We start from the raw sequence: 13773 nt of genomic DNA on the forward strand, positions 1-13773 counted from the left end.
GTTTACTGCTGGATGGAAAAAGAAAGTAAAAGAAAATAATTAAATAAATGGATAAATAATAAAATTAAAACCTGCAAGGGGAATATAGTATGCATTTAACTTGGTGGTTCACAAGGAATCTCAGACATCAAATCATATTTTTTTTGGTTTTTGGATTTTTCCATAAGTTTTAAGGATTTTTCATATAGTTCAAAATCATTTATAAAGAACGTAAAATTCGGGGAACACTTTTGCATTCTGTTTTTGTGAATAAAGAACTTGGCCAGGCCTAAAATAATATTGACACATAGTTCATCTCTTTTGTTGCTTAAAAGTAAACCAAATGTAATGTCATCTCTTGAGAAGGAAACTGGTGACGATGGAAAATTGTCTTTAACCCATTTTTGAATTTTAGCCCAAAATCCCTGTACTTTTTGGCATGAGAAAAATATTTGGTTAGTGGTTTCCATGTTGTCTTCACAAAATGTACAAATATTATCTTCATTATTAAAGCATACCCTCAAAAATTCTTTAGATGGGTAGATAATATTCATAATTTTGAAGCGGGTCTCTTTTGCCTTGGGGGGTATGAGTAGAGTCAGATACATAGTTCGCAGCGTGGCAATCGATTCCTTATCAAATTTATTTACAATATTATATTTGTTTTGATATTCAGGGAGTACGTTTTCTGTAAAACATTTCTTTAAGATTTCTTTTTTAATATCTTTCCAATGACATCCGGGTCATGGCGTCTTTGAGGGATTCTGTAATTGAAAGTTTATTTTCCTTAAGAAAGGAATAAAAGTTCCTGTATTCAAATTATTTTTGGTTTTAAATCGTCCAAAACGATTTTTGTCCCTTCTTACCGCTCTTCCCCCTCAGAGAATTATCATGGAACAGTTCTTTTTTATCTACTGATTTCTTAAGACCAAAATTAAGATTCTTTTCCATTATTTGCTCAGAGGTTGATGTCCAAACTAGAAAGGTTTGTTTATCTATATAGTATTTTGTGTTTCAGTCCCGAGTTCCAGCTAGAGATTTGAAGCTGTTGAAATCTGTGACGAACCAGAGTAAATACAGAGTCTGTACGGTGATCAAAACAAAAGTTTATTGCAAATAAAATAGATTACAGTTGGGTGTCGTAAACAAACTCCCGCACAAATACAACCAGAGAGGAAAACAAAACATTTCAGGATCTTTGACCGGACAGAGGGTTTTGCTGAACATGAGGTTACATTTCTGTTTCTTTTTACACCGAGGTACAAAAAAATTAAGAAAAAAAAAACAAAAAACAAAAAGCTTCAACGTGGACGTCAGGAGGCCGAGGCCTTCCGGTCAGAGCAGCTTCTTCCTCCGGCAACAGATAGGATTGCAAATTAAAACCGGCCGCGCTCTGCGAATTCATGGCATGTTTCAATTTCACAAAAACTAAAACCTCTGAAAGGCGTTAAATAAAACCAAACCGAACCAGTGAGCAAAAAGTAGCTGGCTTGGGGTGGGGGACTACGCTGGGACTAGAATAGGACGCACTGACTTTGAGCTTTTATTTTGAAATTCTCATCTCAGAACTGGTTTCTTCTGATTTCCCTTTAATTTGAAACGTAAAAACAATGTACGACGGCCTGCAGGGGTGGCGGAGAAGCACCCCTCCACCTCACGGAGGTCTTCTCCGATCGGCCCTCGACGATGGCAAGAGATGTGATGACGATGCGTTGTGGGAAATGAGGGATCGAGTCTAGAGGAAACTCTCACCGTCGTCCGTCTTTTTGAGGAGCAGGAAGGTAAAAAAACAAACTGAAAGTCCCTGGATCTCCAGGAACGGAGCTTCAATTTGACAGCTTCGGAATTTTCTCATTTTATCTCCGCCTGAAATCCATAGCACCCGCACGTTCAGGCAGGATGAGCGCACCGACGACCGCGGCGTCCGCCGGGTGCCGTCGACCTCCTCCCCGGAAAGACGACGGTCTCGTCCTGGTTATGCTGCGGGTGGATTCAGAAGGCCTCCGATCCCCGCCGGTCCGTTAAGATTCAGGGTATTCACTTCATCTTCAGTTGTTTATTCATCTCCCAAAGACCTCACAGATAAAACTCAAACTGGAGTGCAGAAGAAAAGCAGCCGATTCCTCCAGTCTGAACCTCCGATTCCTGTTTGGAATGAATCGTTTCCGTTTTTAGTCGGGCGCTTCGACTCGGATCCAAAAGCTCTTCAGACCGAACAGGAAGCAGCTTCGGTCAGAGCGCGGGTCTGCGTCGGGTCGGATGTTCCTCCCCAGCCGGCGGACAGATGGCAACCTGTTCAGAACCCCAATCAAAAAAACACATACCTTTAACGCTAACTATTCATCACCGCTCAGCCCGCCATCTTGGATTCACGATAAAATCTGTTGTGGAAGCAGAGCCGGCCCACGAGGCGGTTCGTTATCAGAACCGGCCAATGGGGCGTTCCGGTACAAGGACCGTCCAATAAGCCGGTCCGGTAGAAGACCCCGCTGATGAACCAGAAGCTGGTTTTCTTCATATATGGTCTGAAGTCACCTCCTCTCGAGTCGCGCCTGCTGACTCATTCCTGCGGCTGACGGAGGAGTCAGGAAGGAGCGCCTTCGTTATCGGGACAAATCTGGCTTCGACCAGTCCCTTCCTGATGGAGACCAACGACCTCGCCGTTTGTTTGGCTTCCGCTCGACGAGATGTGGCGACGCGAGGAGATGAATGCTGGTCCGGTTGCTGGCTCTTTCAAGGCCGGGTTGGGCTGCGCGCTCGCGGGTCGGTACCGGCGGACCGGGCCACCGCCGGGTTTCTTGTTGTGAGCGGCGATGCTGTATGAGGAGGGTGCAGGGCACGGGAGGCGCAGAGTCTGAGAAACAAATGACCTCAATGCCACCGTTACCATGGAAATCGGTGGCCGTTCCCGTGGTCGGAGACGTTGGCAACGAACGCCGTTCCCCTGGCGACGAGGAGACGCCGCAGAGAAGAAGGGGGGGGGAAATGTTGCGGCAGCTGGATGAAGGTGTCGGGAAGGGGGGGGGGGGCAGGAGCAGGATGCTATTGGTCCTTTTTCACAGATTCTGACGAGTCCTCTTTAGCAGCCAACTCCTCCGGGGAGGATTCTTCATACCTGCCAGGAGGAGGAGGAGGAGACGACAGGCGGGAAGGAAACATGAAATGTTCACACCCAAGACTGACAGCATCTAAAAGGTCAACACACACAAACATGCACGCACACACACACACACACACATACACACACCTCCAGGCAGTTGAAGCCTGCTAATATCAAATTGTCTTGATGTCTAAACTGGGGCAACGTGATGGAAGCAAACTGTCATGACTGAGTTCTGTGTGTGTGTGTGTGTGTGTTTCAGTGAAATGATGGATCTTGAGCAGGAAGCTGAGGTTGAAGCAGCAGGTCAGGTGACCCGTGGGGGAGCTGTTTCCAGCCTGAAGGATGCTGATTGGTTGTTGTGTGGTTTCTGATTGGCTGGCGTCGGGTTTGCAGAGCGACACACAGGTTGGCAGAGTTCACGGGCCGAACATGAATACCTGCCCGGGTGTGGGAGGAAGGTGTGTGTCGGGTTAGGGTTGGGGGGGGGGGGGGGGCGTCTACGCGGACGGCGGTTGTAACCGGCGACGGCGCGGGGAGGAGCCTGTCGCCATAGAGACGGCGTCCATGGAGCTAGCCAGGCTGGCGGGGGAGCCGCTGACGGTTGGGAAGGAGGTGAGCCTGGGGGAGGCGGGGAGCACCTCCTCCGAGGACTCATAGCTGCCCACGGGGCCGGAGGGGGGGGAGGATGGAGAGAAGTGAGGAGGACAGAAGGAGGGAAGGAGAGACAGAAGAAGGAGGTGTGAGTTTTTAAGACTTAAGGTTCTAAAGTGAAGAAGTTTCTACCTTTTTTTCTCAAGGAAGAGAAGCAGGAGAGCAGCTGTCAATCAAATGGGCGGGGGGGCGGGGGGGCAGGAGGACGGGGGCGGTGTGTGTGTGTGTGTGTGTGTGTGTGTGTGTGTGTGTGTGTTTGTACAAAATCTGAATTCATTCGTCTCAACTGTCCTGTCAATACACGGTCGCTGTGTTTAAAGGTCAAAGGTCAGGCCGGACGAAACACACTCCAGCCTCCCCGGGCGACATTGCCAGCGGTTGCCACGGTAACTCACCTGAACATCTCTGTGAGCTCTCCCTTGAACAGCGCCACGATGACGGGGAAGCCGACACAGGCGGGTACCAGGTACAGCAGAGCGGGCTGCAGTCAGGTGACACACACACACACACAATTTCCCAAAAAATCATTACAAATATTCATAAAAAAATACTGAATCCATCAATTTTCACTTTTCTTTCAAAAAAAATTTTTCTTTTTTAATTACTTTTTTTTAAAGAAAAAACCTGAAAATATATGTGACAAATTTTACTGCCACGAATAAACCACTGCTAATAAATACAATTTTTTAAAAATAGCTAAAATAAGTAAAAACATATAAATTAAGAAATAAAAAAAAAATGATTCAGAAATAATTAAAATCTCATGTTGCCATGTAATCATTGAGGAGGCGACGTGACTTTTCAGCAGGTCGACAAAGGCACCGTGGAAATCGGCCAGTAATTTACTGTAATAGTAATTAAATCAAAGTTTAGGACTGAGTGCACGGACTCGTGCACACGACCTTTTCCCCCCGGCGCTCTCACCTGGGCGTGCTTGAAGGTGTGCATGACGAAGATGGTGAGGCCCAGGCCGAAGATGTAGGCCAGGAAGCTGGAGTAGAAGTACGTCCTGCTGTTCTTCTTCAGGCTGGGAGCAGACAAGTCCACAGACATTACTCGAGGAGGGGTTACAATCCCCCCCGCAGGACCAAGGCGTACCTGACGTCGAAGCGCAGCAGGAGGGCGATGAAGATCCCTGGGATGACGATGTCCCCCAGACCCAGCATGGCAAAGTTACTGGCTTCAAGGCCTTTCTCCAGCAGGTCCTGGGGGAAGACCACTGTGGGGGGGCAGGAGGAAAAAAAAAATTGCACAAATATCTGAGAACTTGGTGTTCTTCGTGTTCTACTTGTTAATCTCTAAAGCTGCTGAGATATGCTTGATTCCACGTTGGTTTCTGAAGGTTCCACCTCGTGCTTCAGACCTAAACAACCGATCGCAGACGAATACCTGACGCACTGATCGGCCCCACTCACGTTTAATCGGGGCCTCGAAGGACTTGGCGACCGTCACCATGACGTTGGTTCCGAACACCTGAGGACAAAGACACAGATCCGTCACCGTCTGCCCTCAACCACAACCTTCTGGTTTCCACACAACTTGTCCGAATCTAGTTTTTCTTTTCTTCGACCCCTCGGAAGAACCAGCTAGCTAACGGGCGCTCTTCCGTTAGACCCGTGATTGGCCCGTGACCCGTGTTTCTCACCCAGAAGACGTCGTAGACAAACAGTCCTCCTAGCAGGATGCAGCCGGTGCTGACGTTGTTCAGGTGAAGCAGCTCCACGCCGTTCAGGGCGAACGCCAGGCCAAACAGGTTGTTGGCGATCCAGTGCTGTGACGTCACAAGACAAAAGCGTCAGCGGGTAATTGGAAACAAAAACGGTTTCATCTCAATGTGGCAAATGCTTGCTAGCATGCTGCTGACGCTAATACGACGGCTAGCCGACAGTTCCCGCGGAGCTGCGATGTGATGATGCGGGGACCCTGGTCGCAGGATTAGCCTCGGCCTGCGTCGAGACCGAAGAACCCGCAGCCGAATCGGCATTTTTTTGCTGAAGGTGCAAACAATCCGGCACCAAAATGAAGATAAACCTCGACCGACGTGACAAAGCCCAGGTTTCTGAGCTCCGGGAGCATCCAGGAACTGGTGGGGAACAGGAGCATGTTTGTAATTGTACCACAGAGGACGTTTTGAGAATGGAGGAGGAGGAGTTTGAACATATGGTCCAAGTTAAAGAGGATGTGGGCATCAAGCTGCACCGGGAGATGGAGACAACCTCCAAAATCAAGCGCCTGGTGGCCCAGGCAGTCAAGAACCTGAGCAGCGAGAGGCAGCAGAGGCTCTTGGATGGTCTCAGACTCTCGGAGTCCATAGAAAAGATCCAAATGACCCGCAAGGACGTCGAGACCGAGAACCAGCAGCAGATTGACAAACTCGTGGAGGACAGGTTAGCTGTGCTCTACCATCTAAAAGTGATGAAAGATATGCTTGAAACAGCACAGGAGGACGTCCACGGACAAGGACGTGTTCTACAGGAAGCTCTCCCACAGACTGCGCAACTTAAACAAGCTGTGGAGGCCCAGAGGCTCCGATGTCAGGACCTGCAAACCCGGCTGCTCCGGCGATGGAGGCACCAGCCCGAGCACAGAGAACTCTGGGGGTCCAGCGGGAGCGGCGCTCATGTCTCTTGACCGATCAGCACCGGGAAACCAGCGGGCCGTTGGCCACGCTGGACCGGCTCCACGCCAGCCTGCTCCACCAGCGCCGGGCGAAGCGGAGGACTCGTGACGACAAGGTTCAGAGGACGCCTGGAGATGTTCCACGGGAGAACAGGAGGTCCAAGATGAGGAGGTTTTTGTTCCAGAAGAGGGCAGAGTTCCTTTAAGCCTTTACTTCGTGTCAGAAGCAGCTAGCAGGGAGTGGGAACCGCCCGTGAACGAGGAAATTCTTAGGAGCCAACAGGAAATGGAAGTCTCTGAGACCCTAAAGCATATTTGGCCAATCAGGGATTGTTCTAGGTGAGAATACTGAGAACCAGCTAAAAAGTAGCATCGGACGTCCCAGCTGGAGGGGTTTCTGCAGAGGGAGGAGCAAAGGACCACTTGGCTTCAGCACAACTGATCAACCAATCACATGCTTAGGATTTGCCACCGCAGGATCTTTCCAGATGGTTCTGAGAATTGGGGTGCAAAATAAAGCAGTCCAAACCCAAACACAGGCTGTTTCAGCTCCAGGGCTCACGTTTATACTGAAGCAAGCTAGAGGTAGAGGGGGAAAAGGCTCTAAATTGATCGATCAATCCGCCTCTGCCCTGAAAGACATTTACGATCACTTGGTAACAAAGGTCACATGATAGATTCACGTTCTATTCAAACACCAGGAAGCAGCGGTTCCTGTCTTGGAGTGAACACGAGTGCCTCGATGTTTAAGGTGGGCAGATGACGAGGGCGACTGGAGTTGAATATCGAAATATAAGCGTGAACGGACGGGCCGATGCCACTGATGGTCGTCATCGTCCGACAGCCTGAGGCCTCCCCAAAAAAAAAAACAAAAAAAAAAAACAGGGATTTGTTTTCAGTTCGGGAACATTGTCAACCATCAGCGGTTCACCTTACCTTCTTGAGCAGGTACCAGACGCCGACCACGCTGCTGATGACCAGACACACCAGGTTCTTGGTGTCGAACTCATAGTTGACGATTTCTGCGTAAACAGGGAACCTCACGTTATTCTCCTCGGTAAAATGAATCCAGCATTGCCCGGGCGACGCACGCTGGCGTCAGGCGGCACCTCACCTTCTTTGGACTCCCCGGCGCCCTGAGTAAAGAGCAGCTGGTACTGTTTGTTTGGGAAAGAAGCCGGAAAGATTCTGGACATCAGAGGGCTAGGACAAGAGAAGACAAAGTTTGCCACGTCACTCGTTGGTTCTCCGTCCGACGTCGACCTGGAGGTGCCGCGGTGCGACTTTACCTCATGGTGTGGGACAGCGCCAGGACGCCCAGCACGAAGAAGTAGACGCTCAGCAGCAGGTTGATATACTCTTGAGAAAACACCTGCCACAGAGAAAGAAAGGACCCTTTTAGAGATTAGCTTGAAGCTCCCGGAACGCGGCGCTGGAGACTCGGCGGTACCTTGAAGAAGAGGTAGAGGCCGAACAGGGTGCAGCTGGCGATGATGGGAAACCTGGCGGCGTCTCGGCTGGTGATGGTCTCGGGCATGTCGGAGGCGTTCTGCGGGGACAGGAAGTGTGAGTCGCCGTCGGACAGACGAGAATCGGAGATGATTAGTTGCAAACGAACAGCGATCTAGTCTAAAACCACACAAAGACCCAGTGAGCGGAGGTTTAGTCGAGGGAAGGCAGCGGTGATGGAGAGCAGCATCAGGACGGAATCCATCAGCACTACAGAGCCTTTAAGACGACTTTTCTATTCGTCAACAGCGAGATCGTGGAGGCTTCGCCTTCCAAGCGGAACCACGGGTTCGCAAACATTTCAGGTTCCTCACAATAAGGAGAGAACAGTTGATTTTTAAGGCAACTGGAGAATCACTGGGCACTGAGAAGTTCTCTGGCATTTAAGGGTTGCACATAAATGAGTTAAAATGCAAAAATTAAAAGGGGGAAATGTCTTGACCATCAATAACTCGATCAAATCATCAGTACATTTATTAAATTTGAAAATCACCAGTGAAATCCTTTAACCCAGTTTGGCTGATTGCCATGACAACGCTTAGCGTTCTCCTTAGCGTCCTATCTGGGGGCAGCAAACACCTGGCGGTGGAAGGAGGGGAATCGAAGGCTCAATTTGCTTTTTTTTACAGTCAAAGGTCAAAAGACAGAAACCGGGTGTCGGTCCAAGTCGTCGCCAAGGCGTCACCATGGAAACAGCCTGAGTTTACAACCCTGTGTGGTACAGCAGGGGGCGCCACGCACTTCCGGCTGATCCTTCTAAAGGGTTGCATTGTGGAACCTCAAGTATTTAGTTGACAACTTTGAAAGATGGATCGTTGGTAGGAAATGAATAGATCTAAAAAAGTTGGGAGTCGGAGGCTTAACTTTGCTTTGTTTGTACGGTTTCTTGACAATCTAAAGCTGCCCACACATCAGAAGAAAGGATTTGCAAAAAACTCACACCTACTCACATCTAAAGACAACTTTTTAGAGTTCTTATTCACAGCCAAGTCTCAAACGGAGTTTACAAAGACTATTTACAAGATTTACTAAATTCTTTAGCATTTTTTCCCCACCACGCAACATTTTAAACAGGTATCTACAGAGCCTGTGCTATTTTACTCCATCGCCTCTCCTTCTCTCGGTGGTGATACGTCGTGACGTCCTTGGCCGTTCCCGTTCATCCATGCCGCGAAGAAATACCGTTTGTGCTACTGATACCGCTCTGGGGATAGTCTGCTCAACGGGTCTCCTTTTTCTGGTTTGTTGGAGCTCATCTTTTAGCTGTAGGCTGAGTTACGTCACTATAAAATCCGAAAGCCTTGCAGTAATACCAAACAAGTTACTGATACCGTGGTAAGCCCAAGACTAGGCTAATACTGGTCGAAAACAGCTCAGAGTGCAACGCAAGACGGGGAAAACTCCTAAAATTTTGACTTTCAGCTTCTAATCTGCAACCGTGAAAACCTTCAGGTGTAAACCCAGCATAAGTGGGTTCTGATCAGTGATTATTCATCACCAATCACGTCTGACTTTAGCCTGGAGCCACCTGTGTGTGTGTGTGTGTGGGTGTGTGTGTGTACACACTCATGCATACGTGCACTAGGTGCCAACAGCGGCTCTCATACTCACTCTGAAGCCAGAGTCGTAACCATTGTCTCCGAGCTCCTACAGACAGGAGGGACAGACGGACAGGAAAGACAGGTGAGACAGACAGAGAGGAGAGGGATTAAGAGAAAGAGAGAGAGAGAGAGAGAGAGAAAGAGAGAGAGAGGAAAGGAGGGAGAGAGACAGACAGAGAAAGAGACCGGGATCAGCTTGGCGACAGACAAGGAAGCAGAAGGCAAATGATTAGAAATAAATCAACTTTTGAAGACGAAGGAAATAATCGTCGACAGCAGGAGTGAAATTGAGGAGCGACAGGAGGAGAGAGCCGGGGAAGGGGGAGGAGAGCGATGGTGATGCTGTCGCCATGGCAACTTGCATCACCAGCATCCGGATGTTTTCAGGGCAGCGGAGGGAGATATCAAGCTGAGGGGCCCTGCGGGGACCAGAGAGACCCTTCTGCCTGTGTCTAAGCAGAAACAATCAAGATTTGAGTTTGCATCCAAAAGAAGGTGTGTGTGAAAGAGAAAGACACACACACGCACACACACACACACACACACACAAAATGTTGCTGCTCTTTTAAATTAACATGAATTCTTCTTCATAGTGAGTTTTTCTATCATCAGAGCCTTAAGTGGAAAACCTAATGAGTTGAATTTTCTTTAATGAATATCCTTTTTTAAGGTTGCTGTGTTGTTTATGAACCCATGCTGGTTTCAGGTTGCTACTATAGAATAAATGCACACTCAGATCAGCATTGAACAGGAGGCGACAAAAATCAGCTTCGCACCGAACCACACAGGATGTGGAGCCACTCCCAGCGACGATTAACACACACACACATACATACATACACACACACACACACACACACACACAGAAACTACACTTGTCAAATCTCTAGTGCAGGAGGACGTTACAAGTACCCACACCAACAGTGCTGCAGTCCAAATCTGCAAGATTAGGAAACTGAAAATATGTTGGAGCAAATTTGCCTGTTGCTCAGCAAAAAAAAACAAAAAACATGCAAATACAGGGGTAGGAAAACAAAGCAGGATTTCCCAAAACACACCCTGATGTGTGTGTTGATGTTGGTGATGTGTAACTCGACTCTTGTCTCATGCATTTTAAGAAAAACAAAGATTTTTCTCCATCTGAAAACTTCGCACTGAAAGCGGGTGCCACTACGCATGCGCGGGGGAAACATCCTATAACAAGCAGCAAGTACTTCTTTGTACACGTCAGTATCTCACACACACACACACCTGGTGCTGTCGGCAGCTGTTCTCTCTCTCTCACACACACACACACACACACACACACACACACACACACATATATATATGTATATATAAAATCCCATTGTCGCTTCACGGAACCATGTGACGTTCCGAGACAAAGTCCGACATCTGGTAAACACGAGAAGTAAACACGGCGCGCACACACACACACACACACACACACACACACACACACACACACACACACACACACACACACTGAGTGTAAACAAGGTCTTTCACCTTTACACACACAGAGGAGTCCCCCGTCCCTGAACGCAACAGGCGTCTCCGAACACAGCACGGCGGAATTTAAACGGCTAATTAGCTTCTAAAAATAAAGCTACGCGATCCGTTTTTAGCTCTTTTCGGAAACCGTGCCGACAGCCGCCCTCCCCCATGCCTCCCATTCCACCCGACCTTATTTAACCGTGATTTTACCGAGAAAAAATACATTTCAGAGCCGCTAGGAATCAACCTGTGCCCCCCCTGCCTGTCAAAAACTACAAACACCGCGGTGGTTTTGGGCGCAACAAGCTGGACGTATTAAGCTAGCTAGCATGAAACGGGTTCCGTCTATTTCCTGGAAACTGATGTTTTGGAGGTTCGACCCGTTAACTAGCGTGTAGCGGCGGCTAGCAGGCGAGCTAGCTTGCGGGCTAACCGGGGCACCTGCGAAACCGCGATCGGTTCGGGGGGGGGGGGGGGTGTGGAGGGGGTCACCTTGGATTTGGAGCAGGTGACGGAGCGGAGAGCTCCGAAAAAGATGGGCAGCAACGCCATGACCACCAGGCTGCCGTACGCCAGCGCGGTGCCCTCCGGTGTAGCTACGAATTTAGCCGTGGCGTTCAGAGCCTCGGTCCCGTTGGAGTCCGTGGCGTTCAGGGCGTCCAGGACAGCGGCGGCCTCCGGGGCCGAGGCCGGGGCTTGTTCGACCTCAGCCATGGTTTTTCAGAAGCGGGGGAAGAAGGGGGTTTCCGAGGAACCGCGGGCTGGGATGGAGCTGCGGATGGAGATGAGAGACACACGGAAGACAACGGAGCTGCGAGCGTCTCATTCATCTACGGTGGAGCCGCCGGAGTCTCACTAAGCCACGTTTCCTAAAGCAGCGAACGGAGAAGTGACAAGAGTGAAGACGTCTCACTCTGACATCTTAATCGGAAACCGGAAACCGGAAATACAACTGCCAAAACAGACCCCCCCCGGAAGTAAAAATCTTAAAAAAAAAAATTAAAATAATATTTGTACTTTTTGTGAAAACAACATTGAAACCACTGGCCATGTATTTTTCTCATGCGAAAAAGTACAGGACTTTTGTAAAGATAATTACTTACTGTAAATCATAATAATTTATCTGTATATATATATTCATAGCGGTGCAATATTTAATTTCATAACAGCTGCATGTGCAATATTTTTTCATACTTTTGTGCACTTCTTATCTATCACCTGGTAGTTAAGACCTTAAGACACTTTATAACCTTGATTTGTTACTTAGACACTTTATAGTTTTATTTGTATTTCTTATTCTCCCCTCCCCCTTCCTTTTTTTTTTTTTTTTTTTTTTTTATTGTTTATACAATTTTCCACTATTATTTATTATTTTAATGTTTTACTTGAAACTCTGGTACAACAATTTTCTTCTGGATAAATAAAGTTGTTTTTATACTTATAATTTTCCATCATCACCAGTTTCCTTCTCAAGAGATGACATAACATTTGGTTTACTTTTAAGCAACAAAAGAGATGAACTACAGGACTGTCTCAGAAAATTAGAATATTGTGATAAAGTTCTTTATCTTCTGTAATGCAATTAAAAGACAAAACTTACTTTTTCATGATACACTAGTATTTTGAGATGGGATTTTTGAGTTTTCTCAAGATAAGATAAGAATAACTTTATTTATCTCGAAGGAAATTGTTGTGCCAGAGTTTCAAGCAAAAACATAACAATAATAGATAATAGTAGGAAGGAGGGAGAATAAGAAATACAATAAAATATAAATTGTCAAAGTTAGGGCAATCAAGTGTTTTAAGGTCTTCAATACAAAGATGTAAGCCATAATCAGCAATATTAAAATAATAAAAAGCTTGCAATATTTCAGTTGATTTGTAATGAATCCACAATGTATGACATATTTGTTTTTGTGATTGCATTACAAAAGATAACGCACTTTATCACAATATTCTAATTTTCTGAGACAGTCCTGTATGTGTCAATGTCATTTCAGGCCTGGCCAAGTTCTTCATTCACAAAAACAGAATGCAAAAGTGTTCCCCCAATTTCACATTTTTTATAGGTGATTTTGATTTATATAAAAAATCCTTAAAACTTATGGAAAAATCCAAAAACCAAAAAATATACAGTTTGATGTCTGAGATTCCTCGTAAACCACCAAGTTAAATACATGTTATATTCCCCTTGCAGGTTGTTTTTCTATCTCTTTACTGAATTGTTGTCTTTTACTTTCTTTTTCATCTAGCATTAATTATTTCTCACAAACCTTTAACACTGTTAACTTTTGATTTATTTAACCTTTATTTAACCAGGAAAAAGTCCTGTTGAGATTAAAAATCTCTTTTACAAGGGAGTACTTGCCAAGAGGCAGCAATAAGTTACAGACAGACAATATTACAAACAGTTAAAAGAAGCAATTACATTTTAACAAGTTGACCTCTAGTGTTTTCAGTCTGGTTTTAAAAGCATTAGTGAGATAAAATTAGTGTTTCCAGTCTTTTTGAAGTATATTCCATGCAGTGGGGCCAGCATAGGCAAAAGGCCTTTTCCCTAATTCTGTGCAAGCAAAAGGGACACAGAGCAACAGCTGATCATCTGATCGCAGCAGGTGAGAATCAACAATCTGCCTTATGACTAAGTCACAGACGTAGGAGGGCAGCAGCCGAGCCTTATAAATAAGTCGCTTCTTAACATTAAAAGAGAAACACACCTTGTTTTGAAAAAGAAAACCCAGCTTAAGTTTTTTCACAAGACAGTCCATATGGGCCTTGAATGTCAAAGAGGTTTCCCTCGAAAGTTGACACCAC

At 46.8% G+C, this 13773-nt stretch overlaps 1 protein-coding gene across 4 annotated transcripts; it reads right to left on the bottom strand.

The window, feature by feature from the left end:
* Positions 1–1065: 1065 nt before the first annotated feature.
* On the bottom strand, positions 1066–11855 carry hm13 (histocompatibility (minor) 13). Of its 4 annotated transcripts, none has more exons than XM_086159660.1 (12): positions 11452–11854; positions 9473–9508; positions 7803–7901; positions 7642–7724; positions 7467–7555; positions 7289–7374; positions 5379–5504; positions 5149–5206; positions 4832–4952; positions 4658–4760; positions 4129–4214; positions 1066–3094 (listed from the first exon to the last, which is right to left on the bottom strand). In XM_086159660.1, exons 1-12 carry the CDS (start codon positions 11671–11673, stop codon positions 3022–3024), a joined length of 1182 nt encoding a protein of 393 aa, XP_086015786.1. In that variant the 5' UTR covers positions 11674–11854; the 3' UTR covers positions 1066–3021. The 4 variants fall into 4 exon arrangements, with proteins under 4 accessions (XP_086015786.1, XP_086015787.1, XP_086015784.1 ...); XM_086159658.1 differs by lacking the exon at positions 1066–3094 and adding an exon at positions 3565–3739 and having other exon boundaries at positions 11452–11855; XM_086159661.1 differs by lacking the exon at positions 9473–9508 and having other exon boundaries at positions 11452–11853.
* Between the last annotated feature and the right edge of the window lie 1918 nt (positions 11856–13773).

The sequence above is a fragment of the Fistularia commersonii genome, chromosome 14, assembly GCF_037954325.1.
Source record: "Fistularia commersonii isolate RoL2024-O1a breed Wild chromosome 14, RoL_Fcom_v1.0, whole genome shotgun sequence".
In the NCBI taxonomy this organism is placed as follows: Eukaryota; Metazoa; Chordata; class Actinopteri; order Syngnathiformes; family Fistulariidae; genus Fistularia; species Fistularia commersonii.

Coding starts and splice junctions, on each gene's coding strand:
- hm13 (XM_086159658.1), bottom strand. CDS start 11,673: ATGGCTGAGGTCGAACAAGCCCCGGCCTCGGCCCCGGAGGCCGCCGCT. Junction 7,902..9,472: donor GTTACGACTCTGGCTTCAGA/GTGAGTATGAGA, acceptor CTGTCCCCGCAG/AACGCCTCCGACATGCCCGA. Junction 4,215..4,657: donor ACACCTTCAAGCACGCCCAG/GTGAGAGCGCCG, acceptor ACCTGACTGCAG/CCCGCTCTGCTGTACCTGGT.